General features: G+C 36.1%; 1 protein-coding gene across 1 annotated transcript in view; it reads left to right on the top strand.

Annotated features, from left to right (window-relative positions):
• The window catches only part of LOC126966086 (NFX1-type zinc finger-containing protein 1-like), a 50,505-nt gene extending 35,004 nt beyond the window's left edge, over window positions 1–15,501 (top strand). Inside the window, exons 14-22 of the mRNA XM_050809961.1 lie at window positions 94–258; window positions 3,063–3,210; window positions 4,926–5,009; window positions 7,656–7,924; window positions 8,802–8,948; window positions 9,444–9,618; window positions 11,707–11,849; window positions 13,643–13,794; window positions 15,279–15,501. Coding sequence (XP_050665918.1) covers window positions 94–258; window positions 3,063–3,210; window positions 4,926–5,009; window positions 7,656–7,924; window positions 8,802–8,948; window positions 9,444–9,618; window positions 11,707–11,849; window positions 13,643–13,794; window positions 15,279–15,501 — 1,506 coding nt within the window. The remainder of the gene's footprint in view (window positions 1–93; window positions 259–3,062; window positions 3,211–4,925; window positions 5,010–7,655; window positions 7,925–8,801; window positions 8,949–9,443; window positions 9,619–11,706; window positions 11,850–13,642; window positions 13,795–15,278) is intronic.
• Window positions 15,502–23,537: the final 8,036 nt, after the last annotated feature.

Below are 23,537 nucleotides of genomic sequence, written 5' to 3'. Positions count from 1 at the left end.
AACGTTCCAAGCCACAAACATCACATTTTATGGAATTCGTGTTAAAAGTTTAATAAATAAAAGTGTATTCATGTTGTTCTTATTAATTTTCAGGAAATGCATAGGCTATATTCAGAGGAGAATTTAACTGAGGCTGAATATGAGGCACTATGTAGACAACCTACAGCAAAAATGTCATTGAGCAACCGCTGGAAGTTATACTTTAACTGGGTTAATGACCTCAGGACGAAATTACAAGCTCAAGTTCGACCCTTACAGGTACTGTTATATTTATGTGCAACAGACCTGCAGCCTAGCGAAACTAAGAAAAAAGCGATTCACTCGATTGTATGAAACGTGCAGTCATTGATAAATTGACAGATGACGGCTATAATATTATAAAAAACGGAGATAGCCGAAATCCACTACGTTTTAAGCAACTGTTCGCTTTCAAACTTTGTTTGAAATAGTAAACATCACTGCATGTTTCATACTAAACTAAATTTCAATTTTTACTTCACAGACAGTCTCGCCTCTTATTAAGTAGTATTTACATCCTCTTTGCTGACTTGTTCCATTTAATAGGTTGGGGGAATGTCTTCGCATATAGTATGTATATACTATATGCGAAAAGTTTTTTTTTTTTTATAAATTCGTACTACTTTTATAAATTAAAAAACGGTAACATTTAAAAAGGAAACAATTTTTTAAACCCAGTTTTCTCGTTTAAAAACCATATTACAAACAAACATTGTTATGGCACCTCTTCACAATCGGCGATTACACGCGAGCACGATATTGTGGAGGGCTTATTCGCCTCTAGTCGCCGATCGAATCGAATCTTCATAGTGATCGCGGCGATCGGTGACTTGTCGTGCCCTCACTTCACTGGAGGACACTGGCCAGTGAGCGAAGCCGTACGTACTTCGCCTAGTCGCGTTTTGTTTTTCTTTTATTTACATAGCGCGAGTACGATACAAAAACTACTGGGTGGTCAAATGAAAGAACATTTAAATTCATAGAACTTTATTAGAAGTATCTAAAAATATGGAATCCCCAAAATAATTAATATTGTATACTGAAAGTAAATAAATGGTAGCAACAACTATAAATTCCACGTCCATCTTGAAGAACTGCCGGTCAATAAATGATCACGGACGATCGTGTGGATTATTAAATACACGATGATCATCGCCGATAGTGGAGATGAGGCATTAAGCAATAAATAAGTGCTTGCAGGTATTACAGGCAATATTAAAGTAAGTTTAGAAGAAGTAAGGACAAATTTTAAAGTTAAAACCGACTTCAAAAACTGAAAAGTATCAAATAACAAAAAATTTAATTTATTACACCTCTTATGCAAACCTTTACCTTTAATATTAATAAAATACTATTATTTGTATGTGCTACCTATTGATAGGTTTTAAGTCAGTGCCAAGGCCTAAACAAAATAAAACTTCATATTATAATTGTTTTATTATAAGAGCATGCAACACTTATAATAATAATTATAGTCACTTAGACATTTTTCATAGCAGCTATCCAACTTTTACTAAAAAAATTAAAGAATATCTTAAACATTCTTAAAATATGTCCAACCGATAAATTTGATAAATTTTGTTTCATTTGTATTTTTGTGTACTTTTCTCGCCTTATGTTTAATTGTATATAAAATCGTTATATTTTGTATTATATTCACTCCTACTTTGTTTATATTTAAGTGGAAACTTTATTGGCTTGTGTAATATAAATTATGTGTTACAATGTGTATATAACTTAAGCTGTTTGTTTTCCAATAAATAAATAAATAATCAACTTACTTACTGTAATTATTTAGGTTTTCTGGCAACGCGTGTCAGTCCGCTTGGTTTGTTTTGTTCTAGACGAAGCTATCCCGCTCAAAGTCACGCGTGGCGAGTGTAGGTACCTTTATTACATTTGGCTTGGCACCGACTTCAAAGCTATAAATATATAGCACATACAAATAATAGCATTTTTATTAATATTATTGGTAAAGGTTTGCATAAGAGGTGTATTAAATTAAATTTTTAGTTATTTGATACTTTTCAGTTTTTGAAGTCGGTTTTTTTTTTATTTTTTATGTTTTAGTGTCAGTTAATAATAATATATAATCAACCTGAATGAAAACTCCAAAAAAAGCCGTACACAGAAAACAATTATGTTATCCAGGTAGACAAAAATTTTCATATAAATGATCAAAATATATGAATTAAAAACGGCTCTCTGCAAGCAGAGTATGGTAAGATCTATTCATGTGGGCGGTATTGCCACAATTGAAATTTGTTAAATTTGTTTAAGGCGCTATAGTCTTATACAGTAACATTTTTGAAAATCTACTTAAAATACTGCTACAAATACTACGCTTCCAATTTTTTGACATGTTAATCTTCATATCTTAAATTATTGCAGTTTCGAAAACACGATTACGAAAAAAAATCTCGATAGAAATGATTTTTTTAAAATAGGCTCTATTATTGGAAGTATTTTATATTATCATAAAACTCTGATAGCTATAAACACAAAACTTATTTTATTCGATAGTTATTTATTATTTTTATTTTTCCTCGTGGGTTTTATCAATACGCTTTGTAAATTATTTTATAATATTTTTTTCGTAATAAACTAAACGCGACGCCTTGGTTGCATTTTCGCTCATGCTTTCGTTCTTCTTATTTTAGCAAACAAGTACAAATCGGGAATCATAGTAAAAAAATGATGATGATGCGACAGCGTATTTGTTAAAATATATGGGTAAATGTAAGTCGGAAAGTACTAAAATAAAATGTACGTAATATTATGCAACACTATGGATAATTTTGCGCGGCGGCCATCTTGGATTTCAAAAATGATCCGAAATTCGTTCTCTGCACCTTCGAGAACCTCGGATACGATACCCATATTGTTGAAATCATAATTTTGCGCGGAGGCCATCTTGGATTTCATAAATGATCCCAAATTCGTTCTCGAGAACCTCGGATACGATATCTATATTGATGAAATCATAATATTACTCCTTATTAACTATAACTAACTAACTTATTAACTGCCAGAATATTTTGAAGGTTGATATGGACAGATCAAAACAAGCGTATGAGGAAGCCAAACTATTGGTTGATTTGGACTTAATAAAGCACTATGAAGTAATTGGCATGACAACTACCGCTGCGGCAAGGGTTCAGAAACTTCTTGATGAGTTGAAGCCACCAATAGGTTTGCATTTAAATTTCTAAATCCAATAAATGGCTGACATGATTATTCTTTTGCTCTGTATTCGGCAATCGAAAGTAAGTATTTTATTATTCTTCTAGCCCCAAAATAATAACATTATATTTTAATTATATTAATCATTCACAGTTTGCAGCTACTAATAGCATACTTGTAGATTGATTGATCGGTCAACTCATGTAGACGCTTGTTCCTTTTTTTATAAGCGGGAACTTGATGGAAAGTGAATAAACCAGCCACAAATGGACATCGCAATGCCGGAGGCCAAGAGATATATTGCCGGCCTCCGAAGGGGTATATTCTCTAGAAAAGAGAGAAAGGGACAAATATCAACTACATAGTGTCTTATTAATCTTAACAGTGAACTATGGTTAACAGTCGCCATCATAATAGATCATTGGTCACACTGAAATAGAGCTACACTGAACTGTACTAAAGCCACTACTTTTATAGATAATTTATTTGCATCCTTGTGGTGTTTACGAATGTATATCTGGGAGTATTTGTTTAAATCGTGTCAAGAAGTCGATTTATGTATTTCAAGGCAAATATTATTTTTATTTTTTTTACAAGAAATGAGGTACGTAGTTAGTTAGTCAGTTATTATATGGAACATATTTAATTATTGACACCTTTTTAGGATGGCCCCTGACTAGCCAGATATTTTTTTTATCGAAGAGGAGGCACTGGTCACTGTTGATGAATGATCACCGCCGCCCACGCTCTCGGAATACCAAAGTAATAACCGTCACCGTGGAATGACCATTACCGGTCTTTTAGGTTGGTGTACGCTCTTGTTTTGAAAGCAGCCATTTCGTATCGTCCTGGAGACATCACGCCATGAAACTCCCCATGATAAATGCGTTAAAAGTCACACATAACGCGACGTTATTAACGTCACAGCGACAGTTGATCGAGCCCTCCACGGAGTACTCGGTATCTTACGATTATTATTTACGAACGACACATGCAAATTTGAGTCTTCTGTGGTCAAATTGCACAAGGTTTATTTTACCCCATTCCGTGACTCGGTAGAAGATACAAGTATCTTCCGGAACTGATTGATGCTTTCTATCAAGACCTGCATTGCCGGTATCAAAGGCATCGCCACTACTTTCATTTGTATAACAATGTTTGTTGGAGATATCCTACAAATCATTGATATGCAGAAGAAATATCGTTCAGGAGTTACGGGTTCGAGCAAAATCCGTCGAAGATGACCGCTTGCTGCGCCCAGGAAGGAAGCTGGTGGTCCACATACGAAAACTCGGAATACACAAATGATTAGAGTTTCGACAGAGGCGACTTATATGTATCTCGATCAAAAGCTTTCTCTGTATCCAGGCTGCTACAACTGCCAAAACTTCATCTTAGCTTTCGATAACCCTATTTACTTTTTTAGTACAACAGAAGATCGCTAGCGGAGGTCATGGAATTGGGAAAAATGATATTAATTGTCCAATTTACTACTTTGTGGATGATATATATGCTATGGATTGCATAGAAAACGATGAGTTTAGAACTTACCTCTATTTAGAGCAATTCATGTACACTAATACAAATCGCGAGTGTAAGACGTAGCTTGTCACGCGCACTAAACTAATGCCTGGCCCGTTTTTATCGATTGTCTAACAGCAAGAGATCTAGACGGATGAATTATCCAAGCTCCATAGTTTATAGAAATCTCTTCTATGTTACAGTGATCGTAGAAGAAGCGGCAGAAGTGTTCGAGCAACACATTATCACATCTCTTAGCGAGGGTTGCGAGCATCTAATACTAATTGGTAAGCTTTTATACTGCTTTACATTTCATGCCTGTAATGTGGTTTCATCTTACTTCTTACGGGGCTACAATCTTTTTTGGCTCTTGATTTCCGCCTTGTCTATGGGCAAACCGCATATCGCAGCATGGAATTATTAATGCGCATAGCCGCAACTTTCATCTTGGTTAATATAATAATCCTTGATCACCTTTATACGGGGTGCCTCAAGGCTCAATCTTAGAACCCCTTTTATACTTCATTTATGTCAACAACATTCATGAAATAGGTTTGCACGGACAGATTATTTTTACTTTGGAAAATCAATTAATTAACTAATTTCTTTTGCACAGGCCGATCTTAATACTATTTTTCAATACTTTCAAAGTAACCTTTTAACTATAAACACATCTAAAACCTCGTAAATCATCTTTAAAGCAAAAAACAAAACTATTTTTCCTTTCACACATTTAAGAATAAATAATCAACAAATCGAAGAAAAAGAAGAAGAGAAATATCTATGCCTCATATTCAGTATCGGATTGAGCAAGCGCGGGGCCCTTAGCAAACTTTTTCAGAGCCCTTGACAGATCAAGGACATATTGGAACATGTCGGTTACCAAGTATCTAACGTGGATTATCTGTGGGAAAAGTTGTAGTTTCACGTTTTTGTGACATCAAGTAAATTTAATATCGGTTAGGCAGAGATATTGTGAAGGCTTAAATGTACGGGGCCCGCAGCAATTGCTACTGTTGCTTCGTGGTTTGTTGTCTCATTTTGGATAGTGATAGGAGTAAGAACAAAATTATCATCTCTAATTGGTATCTTGCGAAACATTGTCAGATCTATTCCACGCCGTGTCCGATTTACAATTTACAGCTCACTAGTTAAACCACACCTATTGTATCTTTTAGAAATATGGGGTTGTATTGCAAAGTCGAAATTAGTTAAACTACAGACAACAGAATATAAACTAGTAAAGCTACTGTTTCATTATCCCTACTTAACTTTAACTGAAAAAATCTACACAGAAACAAAAATTATGACAATCAGACAATTGTGTTGTTGAAAAAAAAATTTTTTTTTCTTTTTTTATGTATTTTAAAACTTTATTATTAATTATATTGATATTTAATGCAAAAAACTTAATTTTTTTTTGCAATTAAAAACAATTAAAAATTGATGAAATTTAAATAAAAATCACATGACTATAAACGCGCCATGATTGGACACCACAGTTGTGACGTCATAACGCGCTCGGGTTTGTTCGGGAGTTGTCGGCGTGTCTTCGCCGTTCGATATTCAAAAATTAATTTTTATTTTGAAATAACTTGAATTATTGCGAAAAAAAATATTTTTGGTATGATGACTTTGTAAATGATTTTTCTTATTATAAATAATAATCACAAAAAAAAAAATTCACACTAACACATCCTTCTTTCAAAAAAAGGATTTAACCAGAATTATTATACGTAAGAGCTAGTCATATTGAGCTGCCAATGGTGAGAAGTACTTATGGAAAACAGACAATAACCTTTGAGGGAGTTCAGATATATAACAACCTGCCCTCAGAAATATGAAATGCCAAAACATTGACTTCTTTTAAAGCGAGCCTCCAAAGGCATATACTGAATAATTATGAAACCTTTCAATAACATATGTGGGTTGTTTTATGTCGTATCTATTTGCCTAACATTGTATTGCATTCTGTACCTACCAAAATCATTGTTTGTGAGTACCTTCTTTAATTGTTTAAATGTTCATTTGTCATGTAAGTGACAATAGGTCTTAATGAGAATAATAGTAGATTAGTAGCCAAGGGCTGTAAGGCATCAATTGCAGCTCGAGATCTATAGTTTGAGGGGAGCAATTGATGGTTACACCCGAGCTAACTACTCTGCTTTACATCTCGATTGTGAGGTAAGTAGAAAAAAACTGGCATTACAATAATAAAATATTGTTAATTGCTGCTTCAGCTTCTATTTTCATTGAATCGGGAGTGCAGTACATATCTTCATCACGTGTAGAACTCATGTTTTTTTCCTAATTAGCACGTAATTATAAAAAAATCCCAAAAACAAACAATATATAAAGTATAAGTTTTCTATTCCCGCCTTTTTTTCATCTTTTTTTTATTATTTTTTTACAAGAGCGAATTGAGCTTCGCCGTTCGATATTTAAAATTGATGACCATTATTTATACTCATACGAAGACAAGGCTGAATAGCGAAGCGACCTCTTTTATCATTGGGCTGAATGCATGATGTCTATTGCCAGTATGATGGTTAGATGTACGCGAACTTTTTGAAAGAGTGAAGAGTTTTTTTTTTATTAACTTACCGCTCTAGGGCTTTTCTAGCTACATTATTACCCTAGATCGCTAATTGGTCACCTACAAGTCCCCAACTTACCGAATATGAGAGATGTAAACTTACTGATTCCTTCCAATGTGTGACATGCTATTAACAAATTTAAAGTTCAAGCGCTTAAAACCCTTCTAGCACCTTTAACGTAATATTAATCGGATCAGCGTATATCTCATCAATATCTAGTGCTCATAGAATTTTAGATAAGTCCTCATTATTTATTATCGGTGACTTTTTATTTCCGCCACATTCCGGTTGTCTATTGTTTAACGATTTTTGATTTGATTTCATCAAACATTTCAGGGGATCACCAACAACTTCGACCGTCGGCTGCCTGTATGAAATTAGCTCGAGAGTACAACATCGAAGTGTCTTTATTCGAGCGTATGATCAACAATAAAATACATAGCCGTCGACTGTCCGTTCAACACCGGATGCGGCCAGAGATTGCTTCCCTGATATCACCGCACATATATCCCGACTTGTTGAACCACCCGTCTGTTGAACGATTCCCGAATGTTAAGGGAATGAAATGCAATATGTTTTTCTGGACTCACGACTTTCTGGAACAGGTGTGTTCGCAAATATCATGTTTGTAATAATTATTATGACGTATTCTCAAGATTTATTATTTTATTAATTTGATGTCGACATTTCGACCCAATTGCATGGTCGCGGCGGAAAAGCGGAAGCGGCGAGAAATTTCTTGACACATTGACACTTGACACTAATAGTACTCGTTTTAATAATAATATTGACACACTTTTTACACAAATTATCTTGCCCCAAGTTAAGCATAGTACTCGTTTTAATAATAATATTGACACACTTTTTACACAAATTATCTTGCCCCAAGTTAAGCATAGTACTCGTTTTAATAATAATATTGACACACTTTTTACACAAATTATCTTGCCCCTAGTTAAGCATATATAGCCTGTGTTATGGGTTACAAGACAATGATACATTTAATACAATATAATTACTTAAACATACATATATTTATACATTTAAACATCCTTGACTCGGAAACAAACATCCATATTCATCATATAAATGCTTGCCCCTACCGGGATTCGAACCCGGGACCTCTAGCTTAGTAGGTAGGATCGCTAACCACTCGGCTATACAGGTCTTTGCTTCCCTAATTCACGACACACAATACTGACTACGTCCATCCTTTCGGGTCTTTTTGTTGCATTTGTACTGCAGATTGAGACCACGGGATTCCATGTTTGCGCTAGTCTTAAACCATATATCGTGAGTACCCGTCATAATAATTACAATGTTAAAGTTAAAAATTTATCATGGCTAGTGTTTACTTTGACTCTCACGAGTTCAAGTTATAATCCCTCAATAAGTATTTAATTCGATCTATTAAAGACCTTTTATGGCTATGGCAATTTGTGTGTGGTGAAAATTATCAAATATTTATTCTCGACTTTTCAGAAGACTACTGACGGCGGTAGCAAAAGCAACTCCCAAGAAGGAGATTTGGTCTTAAAGTTGGCTAATTATTTGATGCAGCAGGGCTATCAACCTGAAGATGTTACCATACTTGCTGCGTATTCTGCGCAAATGTTCTACTTGAGAAAGGTAACTGGTAGCACATACCATGAATGTAATTTTAATTTATTTTCCTAACTAATAGTTTTCGACTTTCTCCTTTGTAGCCTAAGAACATTTTAGATTGTTAGTAATTGGTGAAACATCATAATATATCTATGTAAAATGTCTCATTATAAAAACTGTCGATGTAAAAATGTCGCTGCGAAAATGATGACCTGATGTGTGCCTACAGATACAAATATTATCGTAAAGAAATAATATAATATAGTATGTAGGTGTGATGTAGACATTGTGATTTAATTATTTTAGGAAACACAAATAAAATTTGAAAACAAAATTTTATGAACGATGCGAGACTCGAACCCGCGACCTCTCGCGTTCCGTGCGAGTGTTCTTCCAACTGATCCAACCGGGTTCGAGTCCCGCATCGTTCATAAAATTTTGTTTTCATATTTTATTTGTGTATTTATCCCAGATGTGAGGGTTATCACTTTATAAAACATTACAAATTGCTTGTTTTAGGAAAGAGAGAAGTATGTGTTTTTAAAGAAAATACAAATTACGGTCGTCGATAATTACCAAGGAGAAGAATCAAAGATAATTCTACTTTCTCTCGTAAGAAATAACGCAGAGGGTAAGATTGGTTTTCTACAAACTGAGAATAGAGTTTGTGTGGCGTTGTCCCGCGCAAGAGAAGGTGAGTATTATACAATATTTGATCTTTTAATAATAAAAGTCTATTTCACGAGATATATCGAGCGACGTTCAGTTCCGTGGTCACTTGGAAGAGAAGGGCAAATAAGCCTCTAAAAAGCTTGATGTACTCAGTAAGGCGAGACAGTACTTCACTATAAGCCACCGCCTGCAACTATATAAGGCATGCGCCTTTTCGGGCTCCAGTACCAGCTTCTTCCATTTCACCACATACAACGAAGAGCGGCTCGAATCATCGACGATCAAGTCATCTCCGATCGGCTTGATTCTTAAGCATTGCGTAGAGATGTGGGTTCTCTCGGCATCTTCTACCGCAATTATCACGGGTAGTGCTCAGAGGAGCTGTTCGGGTTGGTTCCAGCTGCCGAATTCCACCACCGGACATTACGTGCAAAGTACCATCCGCATCACGTTGACGTCTGGCATTCCATAACCGCGCGTTTTGCAAGAAATTTCTTGCCTCGCACAGCCACTTTGTGGAATCAATTACCGGCTGCGTTATTCCCGAACAGATACGACTTAGGAACTTTCAATAAACAGCATACTCCCACCTTAAAGGCCGCAACTCATTTCATGACACCTGTTGTTTGCCAATGTCCACGGGTGGCTGCCTCACCTCTCCCCATCCCCTAAAGCCTCTTGCCCGTTAGCCCCCTCTTATATAAAAAAAAAATATTTAATACGTACCGACCACGTATAATCCTTAAGGTGACTCAAGTATAAACTTGAATATTACAAATTGTAGATTACTATACTCTAGTTCATTGTCGCTCAGAGGGCAATGGAGTCCACTATGCTCAGAGTTTCCCTGCGAGATCTAATCAGAGATGCGGATATCCGTAGGAGAACCAAAGTCACGGTCATAGCCCAGATGGTTACGAAGCTGAAGTGGCAGTGGGCATGGCACTTTGCGCAACGGACAGATGTCCGTTGGCGCAGAAAAGTCCTCGAATGTCGACAAAGTACCGGAAGACGCAGTGTTGGTTGGCCTCCCACAAGATGGACCGACGATCTGGTCAAGATCGCCGGAATAGGTTGGATGAGGGCAGCGCAGGACGGATCGTCGTGGAAATCTTTGAGGGAGGCATTTGTCCAGCAGTGGACGTCTTCCGGCTGAAATGAATACTCTCGTATGTGTTACTGGTTTTAATATGCTTTAATAATAATTTGTAGTCAATCGACAGCTAGACGCTTCCCTGAGTAAATAACCTTGCATTTGATTCGCTCTGCCCCATCTATATCCTTAGCAAAATGCTACTAGTGCCATTTAAAGCCCAAACTATGCATACAAATGCAATAATCATTTCAATGAGACGTAACATCTTATGTCTCAAGGTGTCGGCCGCAAATGTAGTGCCGCTCAGAATATTTTGAAGAGAATAATCCTGACTGTCCACTGCATTGTAATGGGTAAGGCGTATCAATTACCATCAGCTGAAGTCATGCTCGTCTCGTCCCTTATTTTCATTAAAATAAACTCAATTAAAGTGAAAAACACAGAACCGGCTGAGAAGTTGATTATAAATACAAATATTTTTATTCAAAGAAAGATGTGAAATCACTTTTTGAAAGTCGAAAACTAGCACCCATTCGAAAAAGTATTACTGAGATCTGAGACGAACTGGCGCAAGAAACACAGCGGGCTTCTTTTTGTCATAAAAATATCGTTAAAATGTAATACCAGTGGGAGGCTCCTTTGCGCAGGAAGCCGGCTAAATTATGGGTATTCTGCTGTGAAGCAGTAATGTATAAACATTACTGTGTTTCGGTCTGAAGGGCGCCGTGTACGATAGCGCAATAAATGAATACTGTATTTAATCACATAAATGCTAGTACTTTTATACTGATAAATAAAGCAATTCGCGCTAAATTATTCCCTAACCATTCCAAAATGTTCAAGTTTTCACTTCTGCCGGCACTCCCGGACTGCAACCCGTTATTTTTAGGGTTCCGTAGCCAAATGGCAAAAAATGGCTTTAAGGAAGGTGTACTCGCTTTTTTTACATATAAACCATTAACTGTACTCAATCGCTTATTTATTATTAAAATTAATCGGACATTAAATATTTAGGTTTCTACATATTTGGTAACATAACTATGCTTAAATCAAAATCAGACCTTTGGGCAAAAATCTCGCAGACTTTAGAAGAAAAAGGATTATTGGGACAACAGATTCAATTGAAATGTGAAAATCATCCAGACACTATAACTACGGTAAATAATTATGATCTTATTAGATAATTTATTTTGTACTTATTAATAGTCTTTTCAAATCAAATCATCTTTATTTGCGAGATAAGGTAATAATAAGATGTTGTTGGCTTATAATTAACAGGTGCTCTTATCCTAACCCATAAGGCATGCAAACTTATAGTGGAATACATAGTCAGTTCTCGTGTTAATCTCTGTAACAATTATAATATACTGTACTAAAAAAAAGATATACATCCCAAGCAAACTTAGATTAACATCAATCATACAATAGTTATTATTTCATAGGCTTATTCATTTTAATTTATAATATAATGTCATTAGCTACACAATGATTTCAGATTCAGTCGAAGTTAATTTTTATTATTTCCTATTTTACCGTCAAGAAAATCTTTTAATGAGTAGTATGCTTTTTTTATTAAGTAAGATTTGAGTGAATTTTTAAAGTAGAATATATTTTCGCGCTTAATATTGTCAGGTAACTTATTGTAAATTGTTGGTCCCATGCAAAAGATGCTGTTTCGATACAACTCTGTTATGGACTTCAAAGGTCGTAATTTGTTGTCGTTTCGTTTCGAAATTAGGGTTTCATATTTATTGATATTATTCTTTACCATAACTGCTACTTCATAAATATATATTGATGGCAAATAATGGTCTAATATACACTCATAGACAAATTTAGCGGAGCGCAAGAGAAAAATTTGTATTTTTCTTATGGCGACAAATATAAATGAATGCTATACAAGAATAAAGTTTTAGAATATTTCTTTTTTCGAATTTCATTTGTTATTTATGTAATTATTTCGTATGTAGTGTTTTCCTGTATTGCGAAAAATTTCTCAACTTTTGGAATCGAGTTTAAAGTTTTGCTAGAAACGTAAACAGAAAAATAAACAGAGAATGCCTGATCTAAATGCAAAAAAAAATGTTGTAAAGAATGCAAAGATGCAATAAAGAGCTGCTACTTTATTTGAAGCTGTGCACATCTACAAACATAAGGGTTAGACGGAATGGTTATGGGACTAGAAAAACGGACATTAATGGAAAACTGTGACCATAGATGACCGTTTTATCATTAACACCGGGCTTAGAATCAGATCTTTGTCTTGTTCTGGGTCTCTGAGCTATGAACGAAGCTCCAAGACGTTTGAGGCAAGAATGCTGTTAGAAGAAGAAAATTAAAATTGAAATCATCTGGAATAAATTCATACTTGCCTGCCACAGGCCCCGTTCTTGCCACATCAAGTAGCTCGAGTTGATTTTACTCGCAATCCTGAAAATTGGAATGACCTATCTTGGAGTCAAGTGCTATTCACAGATGAGTCCAGATTTTGCTTAAAGCCCTAAGTTAAAAATGTGGATACGCCGCGGAGACAGCTAGGCACAGTGGAACATCATTGGAAAAAAGGCATATGGTGGAGGGTCAGTTATGGTATTTGTATGGGGGAAAGTACTGAACTCCGAACCCACGACTCTTTCGGGTGCCATTGTTTAGCTCAGTGGAAGAACTCTCGGACGGAACCCCAGAGGTTGCTTGCGAGTTCGAGTCTTGCATAGTTCATAAATTATGGTTACAAATTTAATTTAATTCCAAATTTGTCTCAAATCTCGATATAAAGGCTGTTCAGCAGAAAAAACAAGTATTAGTTGCCGAGACAAACTTGGTGTAGGTTTCGCAGCAGTCTTAGAATGGACTATATAATATATTGCTCTCTACTTGGACCAAATTATACTTGAAAATATCTTACTAACTTCGACCTAAACAATTGTATGGGTTTTTTGTTCATTTTCAGGTTACCAAAGAAAGCGACTTTGAGTTTGTACCGGAAGGAGGGTGCTTACAGAAATGTCTTCACAAGCTGAAGTGTTTACACCCGTGCCCGCTCGTGTGCCACGGTTATGACAATAATCATGAGTCTGTCCAATGTATTCTTAAATGTGAGAGGTAATTATCATCTAATATATAAAATTCTCGTGTCCCGGTGTTTGTTACCAAACTCCTCCGAAATCTGTGAACTGAGTAAAAATGTGTACATACCGGGTCGGTCTGAGAATCGGCCAACATCTATTTTTCATACCCCTAAATGAAAAGGCCACCTACCACCACCCACCATTAAATATTTTGTTTTTATTTTTTTGACAATTTTATTATTTTTATTTTATTATGATTCAGCATTGAAAAATAGATACAACTTAATTAATTTTCGCCCTTCTACGATCTAGAAGTATTTTTGGATCGCGATTTTATATTCTGTTCCATCCACAACTCCGCTATAGGGTTGCAAGATGGCAATCGATTAGAATAATTATTGTATTACGATATATTTGGTAGGTCTGAGAATCGGTTGCATCTATTTTGTATACCCCAAAAATATTAATATTTTTTTTTATTACTTTATATGGCAATATTAATTCTTGATGTAATGAAAGAATATCAACAAATTCATAAAAACAGTGCCTATTTTATTTATTATGTACAGAACAACGTCTGTCGGGGTCAGCTTTAGAAGTTTTATAAATTTTTTATGTACCAAAAGACGTGATAATTTTGGACGCAATCGAAATGCATTTGATTATCTAGATTGTTTATAAAATCAAAATGTAAAATAATTTGGTTTAAATTGTTTTTTCTTTATTTCACTTTCAATGCTACGTGGTTATGAAAACCAACAACTACAAAAGATTAAATTTTCAAAAGCGTTGCGCAGCAGCTTTCTCGTCTGTGGCTAGGGGGAAATGTAGAAAGAAAGCCGCTGATTTGAAGCATATTGATATACGGTAGAAACAGTAAAAGACATTGATTTTCTCAAAATTGATTCCTTTAGATTTTTTTTATGTCATTTCAATATTACCACGGCGTCGGAAACAAATGCCGCTTTGAGAGACAAGAAGCGGTGTAAGAAACTCCCAGTATTCTTTTTTGAGCTCTTTTTAATAAAATATATAAACAGTGTTGGGGATAACATGGTAAGTCGTCGGTCGTCATAAGTCGGAGTACGTAACTACCGTGCATAACAAACTTGATGTCCCTTTTAGCCAAAAAGCTAGTGATCCATGATCACCAGCTGAAAGACCTTGGCGAAAACTGTACTGACAATTGCTGATCAGCTGGTGCTCCTATAGGTATCAATTCAAGTTCTTTATAAAGGGATTCAACAATAAAAGAGTTTTTGTGTACTGTAGACGTAGTTATTTACCAAATAAAAGCTAGCGTTGTCGATCGTATTAACATGGCACATAGAGCAGCCATCGCTTTACCGCCATAAGCCTATCAATTAGTACCTACATTTAATAATTTCAAAACACCTTCAAAATATGTAAATGAATGTAAAAATAAACTTCAGACTTCGCATCAATCTGGCGTCCACGACATTTTGTTTGGTATAATAATATATAATATATATAATAATAATGTGTTTTGTGTTTCAGGGTTATTTGTGAGTTAGATCACGTTTGCCCCTTAATGTGTAATGTAACATGCCAACCATGCAAAGTTAAAGTCGAAAAAACATTGCCTTGCAAACACCTTATGACCTTACGGTGCTTTGAAGACCCGGCTAGTAATCATATAAAATGTCTGACTCTCGTAGATGTTGTGATGCCGGATTGCGGGCACGATGTGAGTTTTTATGTTTATAATATTGATTACTAATAAGTTTTTGGTTATTACTATTAATTTTTTAGTTTTCGTGCGAGATCGAATCAGAAATGAGGAGATCCGTAGGAGAATCAAAGTTACCACCATAGCCCAGATGGTTGCGAAACTGAAATGGCAGTGGGCAGGGCACATAGCTCAACAGAGATGGCCGTTGGGGCAGTAAAGTCTCGAATGGTCACTACGTACTGGATGGCGCAGTGTTGGTAGGCCCCCCACAAGAGCGACCGACGATCTGGTCAAGATCGCCGGAATATGTTGGATGAGGGCAGCGCAGGACCGATCTTCTTGGTAAAGATATGGTGAAATGCGTCGATGTGCAAACTATATAAAATTAAATGCCATATAAATATATTGTCAGTATTATTGGTAGGTGTACGAGTCGACCATCGCACATCATGTTGCGTTCCGTCAGCGCTCTGGCGCGTGCCGTACTTCCACATTTTCCCCCCCACTTTACCGCTTGAGCTTCAATCGGTTCACTTGTGTTCATAACCATTTACCATTTTTACCTTTGTAGACTTATTTTAATGAATCTATACAAAGTCTCGTTTAATTTATGGACCATACATAAATTAGTCTGTAAGGTAACCATAACACCGTACAGTAGTCATAACTACTTCTCATGTCAAAACATAAGCATAATAATTTATTATTTCAATAATAATTTGTCTCAGAGTCTCTAAATACGTGGTCAGTAATCTTGTGGGTACAAAATAAATTTGTAAACAAAATTTATGAACGCTGCGGGCCTGGAAACTGCAACCTCTCGGGTTCCGTCCACCGAGCCAATCGTTCGAGTGACGTATCGTTCATAAATCTTGTTTTGTCTTCTTCAACTCTCAGGTTGTGGCTCTATCTACTGGATCTACTTTACAGTTGATAACCTGTTCAACCACAATATTTTTTTAGTTTTCTTTTGTGTCTTGTTAATGATAATAAGGGCATGGGCCAAAAGTCCGTTTAATATGTAAAAAGGGAACCTTTTTTAGTGTACTATGAGTGCTACGGATTATAGAACGAACTAGTTTACGCCCGCGACTTTGTCCGCGTAAATAAAGAGTTTTTAAAAATAAAAAGCAAGTTTGGAATTGAAGATTATCTCTAGTCCTATTCCAGTTCCGGCTCCCGTTTTCGCTCCGTTTCCAAATTATTATGTTATGAATCTTATTTGGAGGAAGATTGCTATGGCAAACTAAACCTTCTATTGGTATTGTTATAAATCATCGACGTGAATTGCAGTTTTTCACAAATCCCGCGGGATCCCTGAATTTTTCCGGTCTCTCTTAGCTCTTGTCTATCGCTGTACCAAATCAAAAGCGGTACAGTAACTCCGGCGTAAAATCGTAACAAACAAACTTACATTCACATTTATAATATTAGTAGGGATAAACTATAATTTTAGAGAACGTTTGGCATTCGACAATTTTAAAAAAATATTTGTTTTCAGGCAAAAAAGCCATGCTATTTAAACATGACACAGCTGCGGTGTCCGGTTGAGTGCGGCGGCCGGGCTAATTGCGGCCACAAGTGTGAGCGGACGTGCCATGTCACCGACGACCCAGAGCATCTCCAGGTGACTCCATTAACATCCAATGCTAGATTATGGGTACCACAACGGGCCGGCGCCTATTCCTGCCGTGAAGCAGTAACGTGTAAACATTACTGTGTTTCGGTCTGAAGGGCGCCGTAGCTAGTGAAATTACTGGGCAAATGAGACTTAACATCTTATGTCGCAAGGTGACGAGCGCAATTGTAGTGCCGCTCAGAATTTTTGGGTTTTTCAAGAATCCTGCTCGGCACAGCATTATAATAAGTAGGGCATATTAATTACCATCAGCTGAACGTCTTGCTCGTCTCGTCCCTTATTTTCATAAAAAAAAATCGACCGACGAGTTTGTTGGCACACTTGATGGTTTCTGCTCCCCCTCTCTCATTGCAACTGCATTAACGAAACCGATGGAGGTAACTTAGTATAGTCTACTTTTGTAGATTTAACATTGTCCCAAAATCACCGTTGTCTGTTGCTGTACACTGTGTATGGATGACATCGCGCATGCGCGGAAGGCAGCCCCTACCATAATTCGCGAGGCAATTTTTCTTTAATTCGTACCTAAATAACGCACCTTATATTATATCTCGGCCAGAAGAGTTTTGGCTTAGGTTCAGCAGCCGAATTTCAACCGCGGACAATTGCAACAATTAAAAGTTCGGCCCGCCTCGTGTATATAATTCTCCCACAATGACTTTGTGGAATCGATAAACGGTTGCAGTATTCCCCAACCGATATGGCTAAGAAACATTCAAACCTAAATCAATGCTCTCATATCAAAGGCCGGCATTCCATATTACTTCTTATGTATAAAAAGATAATTAAAATATTATAAAGGTTAAGGAGCTTACAGGCAGGCAAAAATAGGCAAAAGGCATTTATTTTCTCAAAATTTATTCCTTAAGAATTATTTTTGATGTCATTTCTAAAATACTAAATACTACTACCGCTTCGGAAAGTTCCAATCGCTGGCCATTTATAAGTACGTTGGTTTGTACCTCTGCTGTGTTTGGTGTAATGAACCGTAAACACATTGTTTTTTTTTACTGTTTAAGTGCAGATTATTCGTCTCAAACCAACGCACTATCTTTGAGAGTGCATTGTTTACCTCGTCATCAATATCTGCACATCGCTTCAATTTAAAAATAAGTGAAGTATCATCAGCAAACAATACAATCTCATGGCTATCATCTACCACAAACGACGGTAAATCGTTAATATATATTAGAAAGAAGGAAGGACCGAGAATAGAACCCTGCGGAACACCTATTCCTATAGGTTTACCCGAAGACCGTTTGCCATTTCGATACATCGACTATCTGAATTCTTTCGCTTAAATATGCTTTTAACAGATCTAGGGCTCTATTTTTTACTCCATAATGCTTTTTTAAAGCTATCTATAAAATGAAGCATGACGTCTCTTTTTAGTATTTATGTGAACGGCCGTGTGAAAAAAATAAAAAAGGCTGCTCTCAAGAAGGGGATGTGCAAGCAGAACACAGATGTAACAAGAAATGCTACGAGACTTGTGATGAATGTAACGTTGAAGTGAGTATTATACTTTACATAGCTGTGTCTATTTAAGAGTATTTGAACGGGATTGAACCCACTGCAACATATATAGAATATATATTGCACTCTATATTGTAAAATGATGTTCTGCTGTTTTAAGGCTTTTGTTTTTGGATTTGTAAAAAATATTGTGTGTATTAATACAAATAAACAGTGAACGAAAATAAAACATGAAAGCAGTCTTGTCATACTATCTACCGTTGATTATTATAGTTGGTCCATTACAAACGTGCAAACTGAGTCATAAATCATTTTTATAAGACCTCTTGGTCACACTTATTAGGATATCGGAAGTCTCGCTCGCACTGCTAGTGTTGTGTGCAACAAAGAAGGGATTTGTCGATAGTCATTAGCAGGTAATTAAGGAAAGGTTAACGAAGACATTTTTACCGGGTCACTTTTCAATTTAATAAACACTGTTAACAAATTATGAATAACCGTACGAGTTTGGGCGTTAATATCGCCCTTTAATTTTAACAAAGTTAAGTTGGAGAATAATGCGTCCATGGTTCGCTTATGAAAGTCTAATGACAATTATAACACAATTTTCACAAACACCTACATTTAATATTATTGCATTAGTCATCAGCTACCTGCGTCCGAGCGGCATCCCTTTATCGATAACGAGTTGTGCGGTATTGTCACATCCCTTTGACGTAATGTTTGTGACTCAGTTCGCACGTCTGTAATTGCCTAACTATAGCGCCAAAAAGTCACACAATAAAGTCACAATACAGTGAACTATCTATGCATAGAAAGTGTGCGTGGTATTGAATCAACCTCGATATTTGGATGTACTTTGTCATGCGCCCAACGTGACTTACATGATTTGTTCTAAGCATGACATGATTACGGTGATTGGTTCGCGCGCTTGACACTTTGTCAATGTTTTTCAGTAACGTAAACGAAGAATTTTAGATTAGTGCATACCTTGGATATCTTCAAAAAAGCGCGAAAAAAGCTTTTACCACAACGGCGCCTATTGCTGCCTTGAAGCAGTAATGTCAGCATTACTGTGTTTCGGTCTGAAGGGCGCCGTAGCTAGTGAAATTACTGGGGAAATGAGACTTAACATCTTATGTCTCAAGGTGACGAGCGCAGTTGTAGTGCCACTAGCGCAGCTGCCGCGATTTTTCGATAATCTTGAGCGGCCCTGCATTGTAATGGGCAGTGCGTATCAATTATCATCAGCTGAACGTCCTGCTCGTCTCGGCCCTTATTTTCATAAAAAAAGTGTGTACACTTTTCTAAAAGGCTTCTGTGATTCTATTGGTGCTTCAGGAGAATTTGGGCGGCGAGGGTTACTTAACATCAGATGACCTGTACGCTCAATTGTCATCCTCTTTCATAAAAAAACAAACGAACCGTTACTGAGTTGTATTGTCATAAATACAGCTGATTCGGACTCTTCCGACGAATCATCTTTATCTAATACAGATGACAGCGATTAGATAGGGAATTCATAATTTGTATATAATTTATTCAAATAAAAATGTTTTGAAGCCCTGAAGCCTTTGTTTACATTAATTGTCTCTTCTCGTTGGCCTTAATATAAATTGGCTTAAATCACATAATACCTAACTACTAAAATATATATTATGAATTACGACATGAGTTTAGATAAGTACTGGTGAACAATGTACTCTACTAATTTGTATTATTTTAAAGGTTGTAAAGAAAAGAAACAATTGCAAGCACACTGCGAGAGTTGCTTGTAAGGACGACGTAAATTCGATGCCATGTCTCAAGAATTGCGCGCGAATGCTGCCGTGCAACCATCACTGTAAGAAACGGTGCTCTGAGCCGTGCGGAGACTGTTCCCAAAAGGTAACATTAATTATTGTCTATCACTATCATACTAGCTGTGATAGTTGCCCACACAAACTGCTAAAAACATATTCCACGCCTCGAACGCAAAGCGGCGAGGTTGTGCTTTATAACCGACCTGTCAAGGTCACACGATTTCCACTCTTTAAACTGCATAGTTACTCTTACACATTATAATATAATAATAATATTGACACACTTTTTACACAAATTATCTTGCCCCAAGCTAAGCATATATACCCTGTGTTATGGATTACAAGACAATGATATATTTAATACAATATACTTAAACATACATATATTCATATAAACATACATAAATACATTTAAACATCCATGACTCGGAAACAAACATCTATATTCATCATATAAATGCTTGCACCTACCGGAATTCGAACCCGGGACCTCTAGCTTAGTAGGTAGGATCGCTAACCACTCGGCTATACAGGTTATAAAAAGCACATCAATATAAAACTGTCACACAAATGAATTATCCTGATACTTTCTTTTAGTTGTCGAATACGTATTAATATAAAAAAGAATTCATAAAAAAAATTATCGTGGACGTCCATTTGTCTGTGGTTCAAAAAATCGGCGTGGTACGGATATCTCGAGAACGTCTTGACGAAACTTTTATTTCACAATTTTCAGAATTAAGCAGAGAAGGTTGCTTTCGAAAATCACTACTGTAGGCCTTCTCGTTTTTTTTTTGAAAACGCAGGTGTTTCGATTTTATTCAAAATTTAGCTTTAAAAAAAATATAGTATGAGCGTTCACTTTTGGGTTTTCCATTTTTTTTTATTCTTCAGTACTATATTATATTATACTAGCTGATCCGGCAGACTTCGTACTGCCTCAATCGATAAATAAAAAACCTTAATTTTTGGCTATTTTTATTAAAACAAATGAAAAAAAAATGCTCAGTATGAATGAAACTTTATTATAATTTTCGATTAATTAGACATGATGTTGCTTACTTACAAAACAGAGATTTTCTGAAATAATAGCTATTTTTGAGGTATCAATTTGATATTGACAGACACACACACAGTTACGATACAGTCTGTTAATTAATTTAAAGTTTTCTGATATACTATGTTCTTTGTTTTGTTTAGTGGTGCGGTTAGGTTCAGAAATTTAATTTGTGACAAAATTTAAGATTTATAAACAAACTATATAATAATAATCTGATAGATAGTTAACAACTCTAGTTCATCTACATACTATAGTTACCTAAAATTAAGTTTATTTTTTACGTCCTGAGAGTTTTAAACTATTATTTTAATTTGGTTTTTGAACGACGGGGGACACATCAAAGGAGAATCAAAATCGTTGTTGTTATTTAATTCCGGGCACTTTCACTTTAATTATTCACCTTTTAAACCTTCTCTGGTCTTCCACAATTAATTTAAGACCAAAATTAGCCAAATCCGTCCAGCCGGTCTCGAGTTTTAGCGAGACTAATGAACAGCAATTAATTTTTATATACTTATATAGATTACATTAAGTTCAGGCACATGTTATGCATTCCAAAGGGTTAACAAGCAAGGTGAGGGAACTCTAGTAAAACTCTCATAAGATATAATATAATAATATGACAGTAAAAGTACTAGTTCCAAATATAAACAAGCCACATGATTGTTTATAGCACTATCGCTGGCACTGTCAAAGAATATAATTTAATAGTACAAGTACTAAGTAAGAATTGATGTTGACTTTTTTCATGTCGGTTAAACAATATGTATTAATCCTAGAAGTGAGGGTTATCACTATAAAACATAACATATTGTTTAGATTTACAAGAGCGACATCTCAAGTCGATTTCCTAATATGCAAATATTGGGGTTGAGCAAGTTATCAACTGTAAAGTAGATCCTGTAGATGAACCCACAATCTGAGAGTTAAATAAAGCAAACAAAATTTTGTAACGACGCGGTATTCGAACGGTTAGCTCAGTTGGTTAGAGCACCGGCACGGAACGCCGGAGGTCGTGGGTTCGAGTCCCGCATCATTCATAAAATTTTGTTTTTCAAATTTGATTTGTTTATGTCGCTAAAAATATACTTGTTTAATATTTTGAAGGTCAAGAAGCTGATCCCTGAGTGTGGACACATGGTAGAAACTGAATGTAAGGTCAACCCTACTCGGGATATGTGTTTGAGCCAGTGTACACGCACCCTGCCTTGCGGTCACACCTGCCAACAAGCATGCAAAGAGATCTGTAGCCAGGCCAAGTGTTCCGTGCTATCAGGCAAGGTCCAATCCCGCTGTGGTCATAGTGTAGCTCTGCCGTGCAGCATTTACAAAGCGTATCTTGAGGGTGAGTCTCTATTTAAAAGTTTAAACCACCTATTACTGTATTTTTATGATAATAATCGATAAGACGAGCAGGACGTTGAGCTGATGGTCATTGATACGCCCTGCCTATTACAATGCAGTGCCGCTCAGGATTCTTGAAAAACCGAAAAATTCTGAGCAGCACTACAATTGCGCTCATCACCTTGAGACGTAAGATGTTAAGTCTCATTTGCCCAGTTATTTCACTAGCTACGGCGCCCTTCAGACCGAAACACAGTAATGTTTACATAACACTGCGTCGCGGCAGAAGTAGCCTCCGATGTGGTGACCCATAATCTAACCGGCATTCTGTGCAAAGGAGCCTCCCACTGGTGTATTACTATGTACCCAACTTTAGAGCTCTTATTAGGGTTCGGTTGCTCTTCTTCTTCTATGAAATATGTAAATGTATGTAAATAATTAATGGAACTGCTAGGTCTATCTGAACTATATACTATGTAATTATGCTATAAATAAAAGAAATATTGCAGAAATGACCGTGCCATTACTCGTCTTGATTATGGTCGAAAGTGCGGACCCGGAGACCATAAAGGTCGCAGTTTTATTTTTTCGGTGAATAATATTGATTTTGTATCGCTATATTATAAACAAAATGATAAAACTTAGGTTTTCATCCACAAAAAATCATAAAAAAATGTTTTATTACAATGGTATTTGTAAATATTAGTCAAGAAATTATTGTATAAGGCCATGTCCACACAAAGAACGACGGCGCACGAAATAA

This window comes from Leptidea sinapis, chromosome 9 (genome assembly GCF_905404315.1).
Source record: "Leptidea sinapis chromosome 9, ilLepSina1.1, whole genome shotgun sequence".
NCBI lineage: Eukaryota > Metazoa > Arthropoda > Insecta > Lepidoptera > Pieridae > Leptidea > Leptidea sinapis.
The sequence above is the reverse complement of the archived record's forward strand: the minus strand, read 5'-3'. Positions and strand labels throughout refer to the sequence as shown.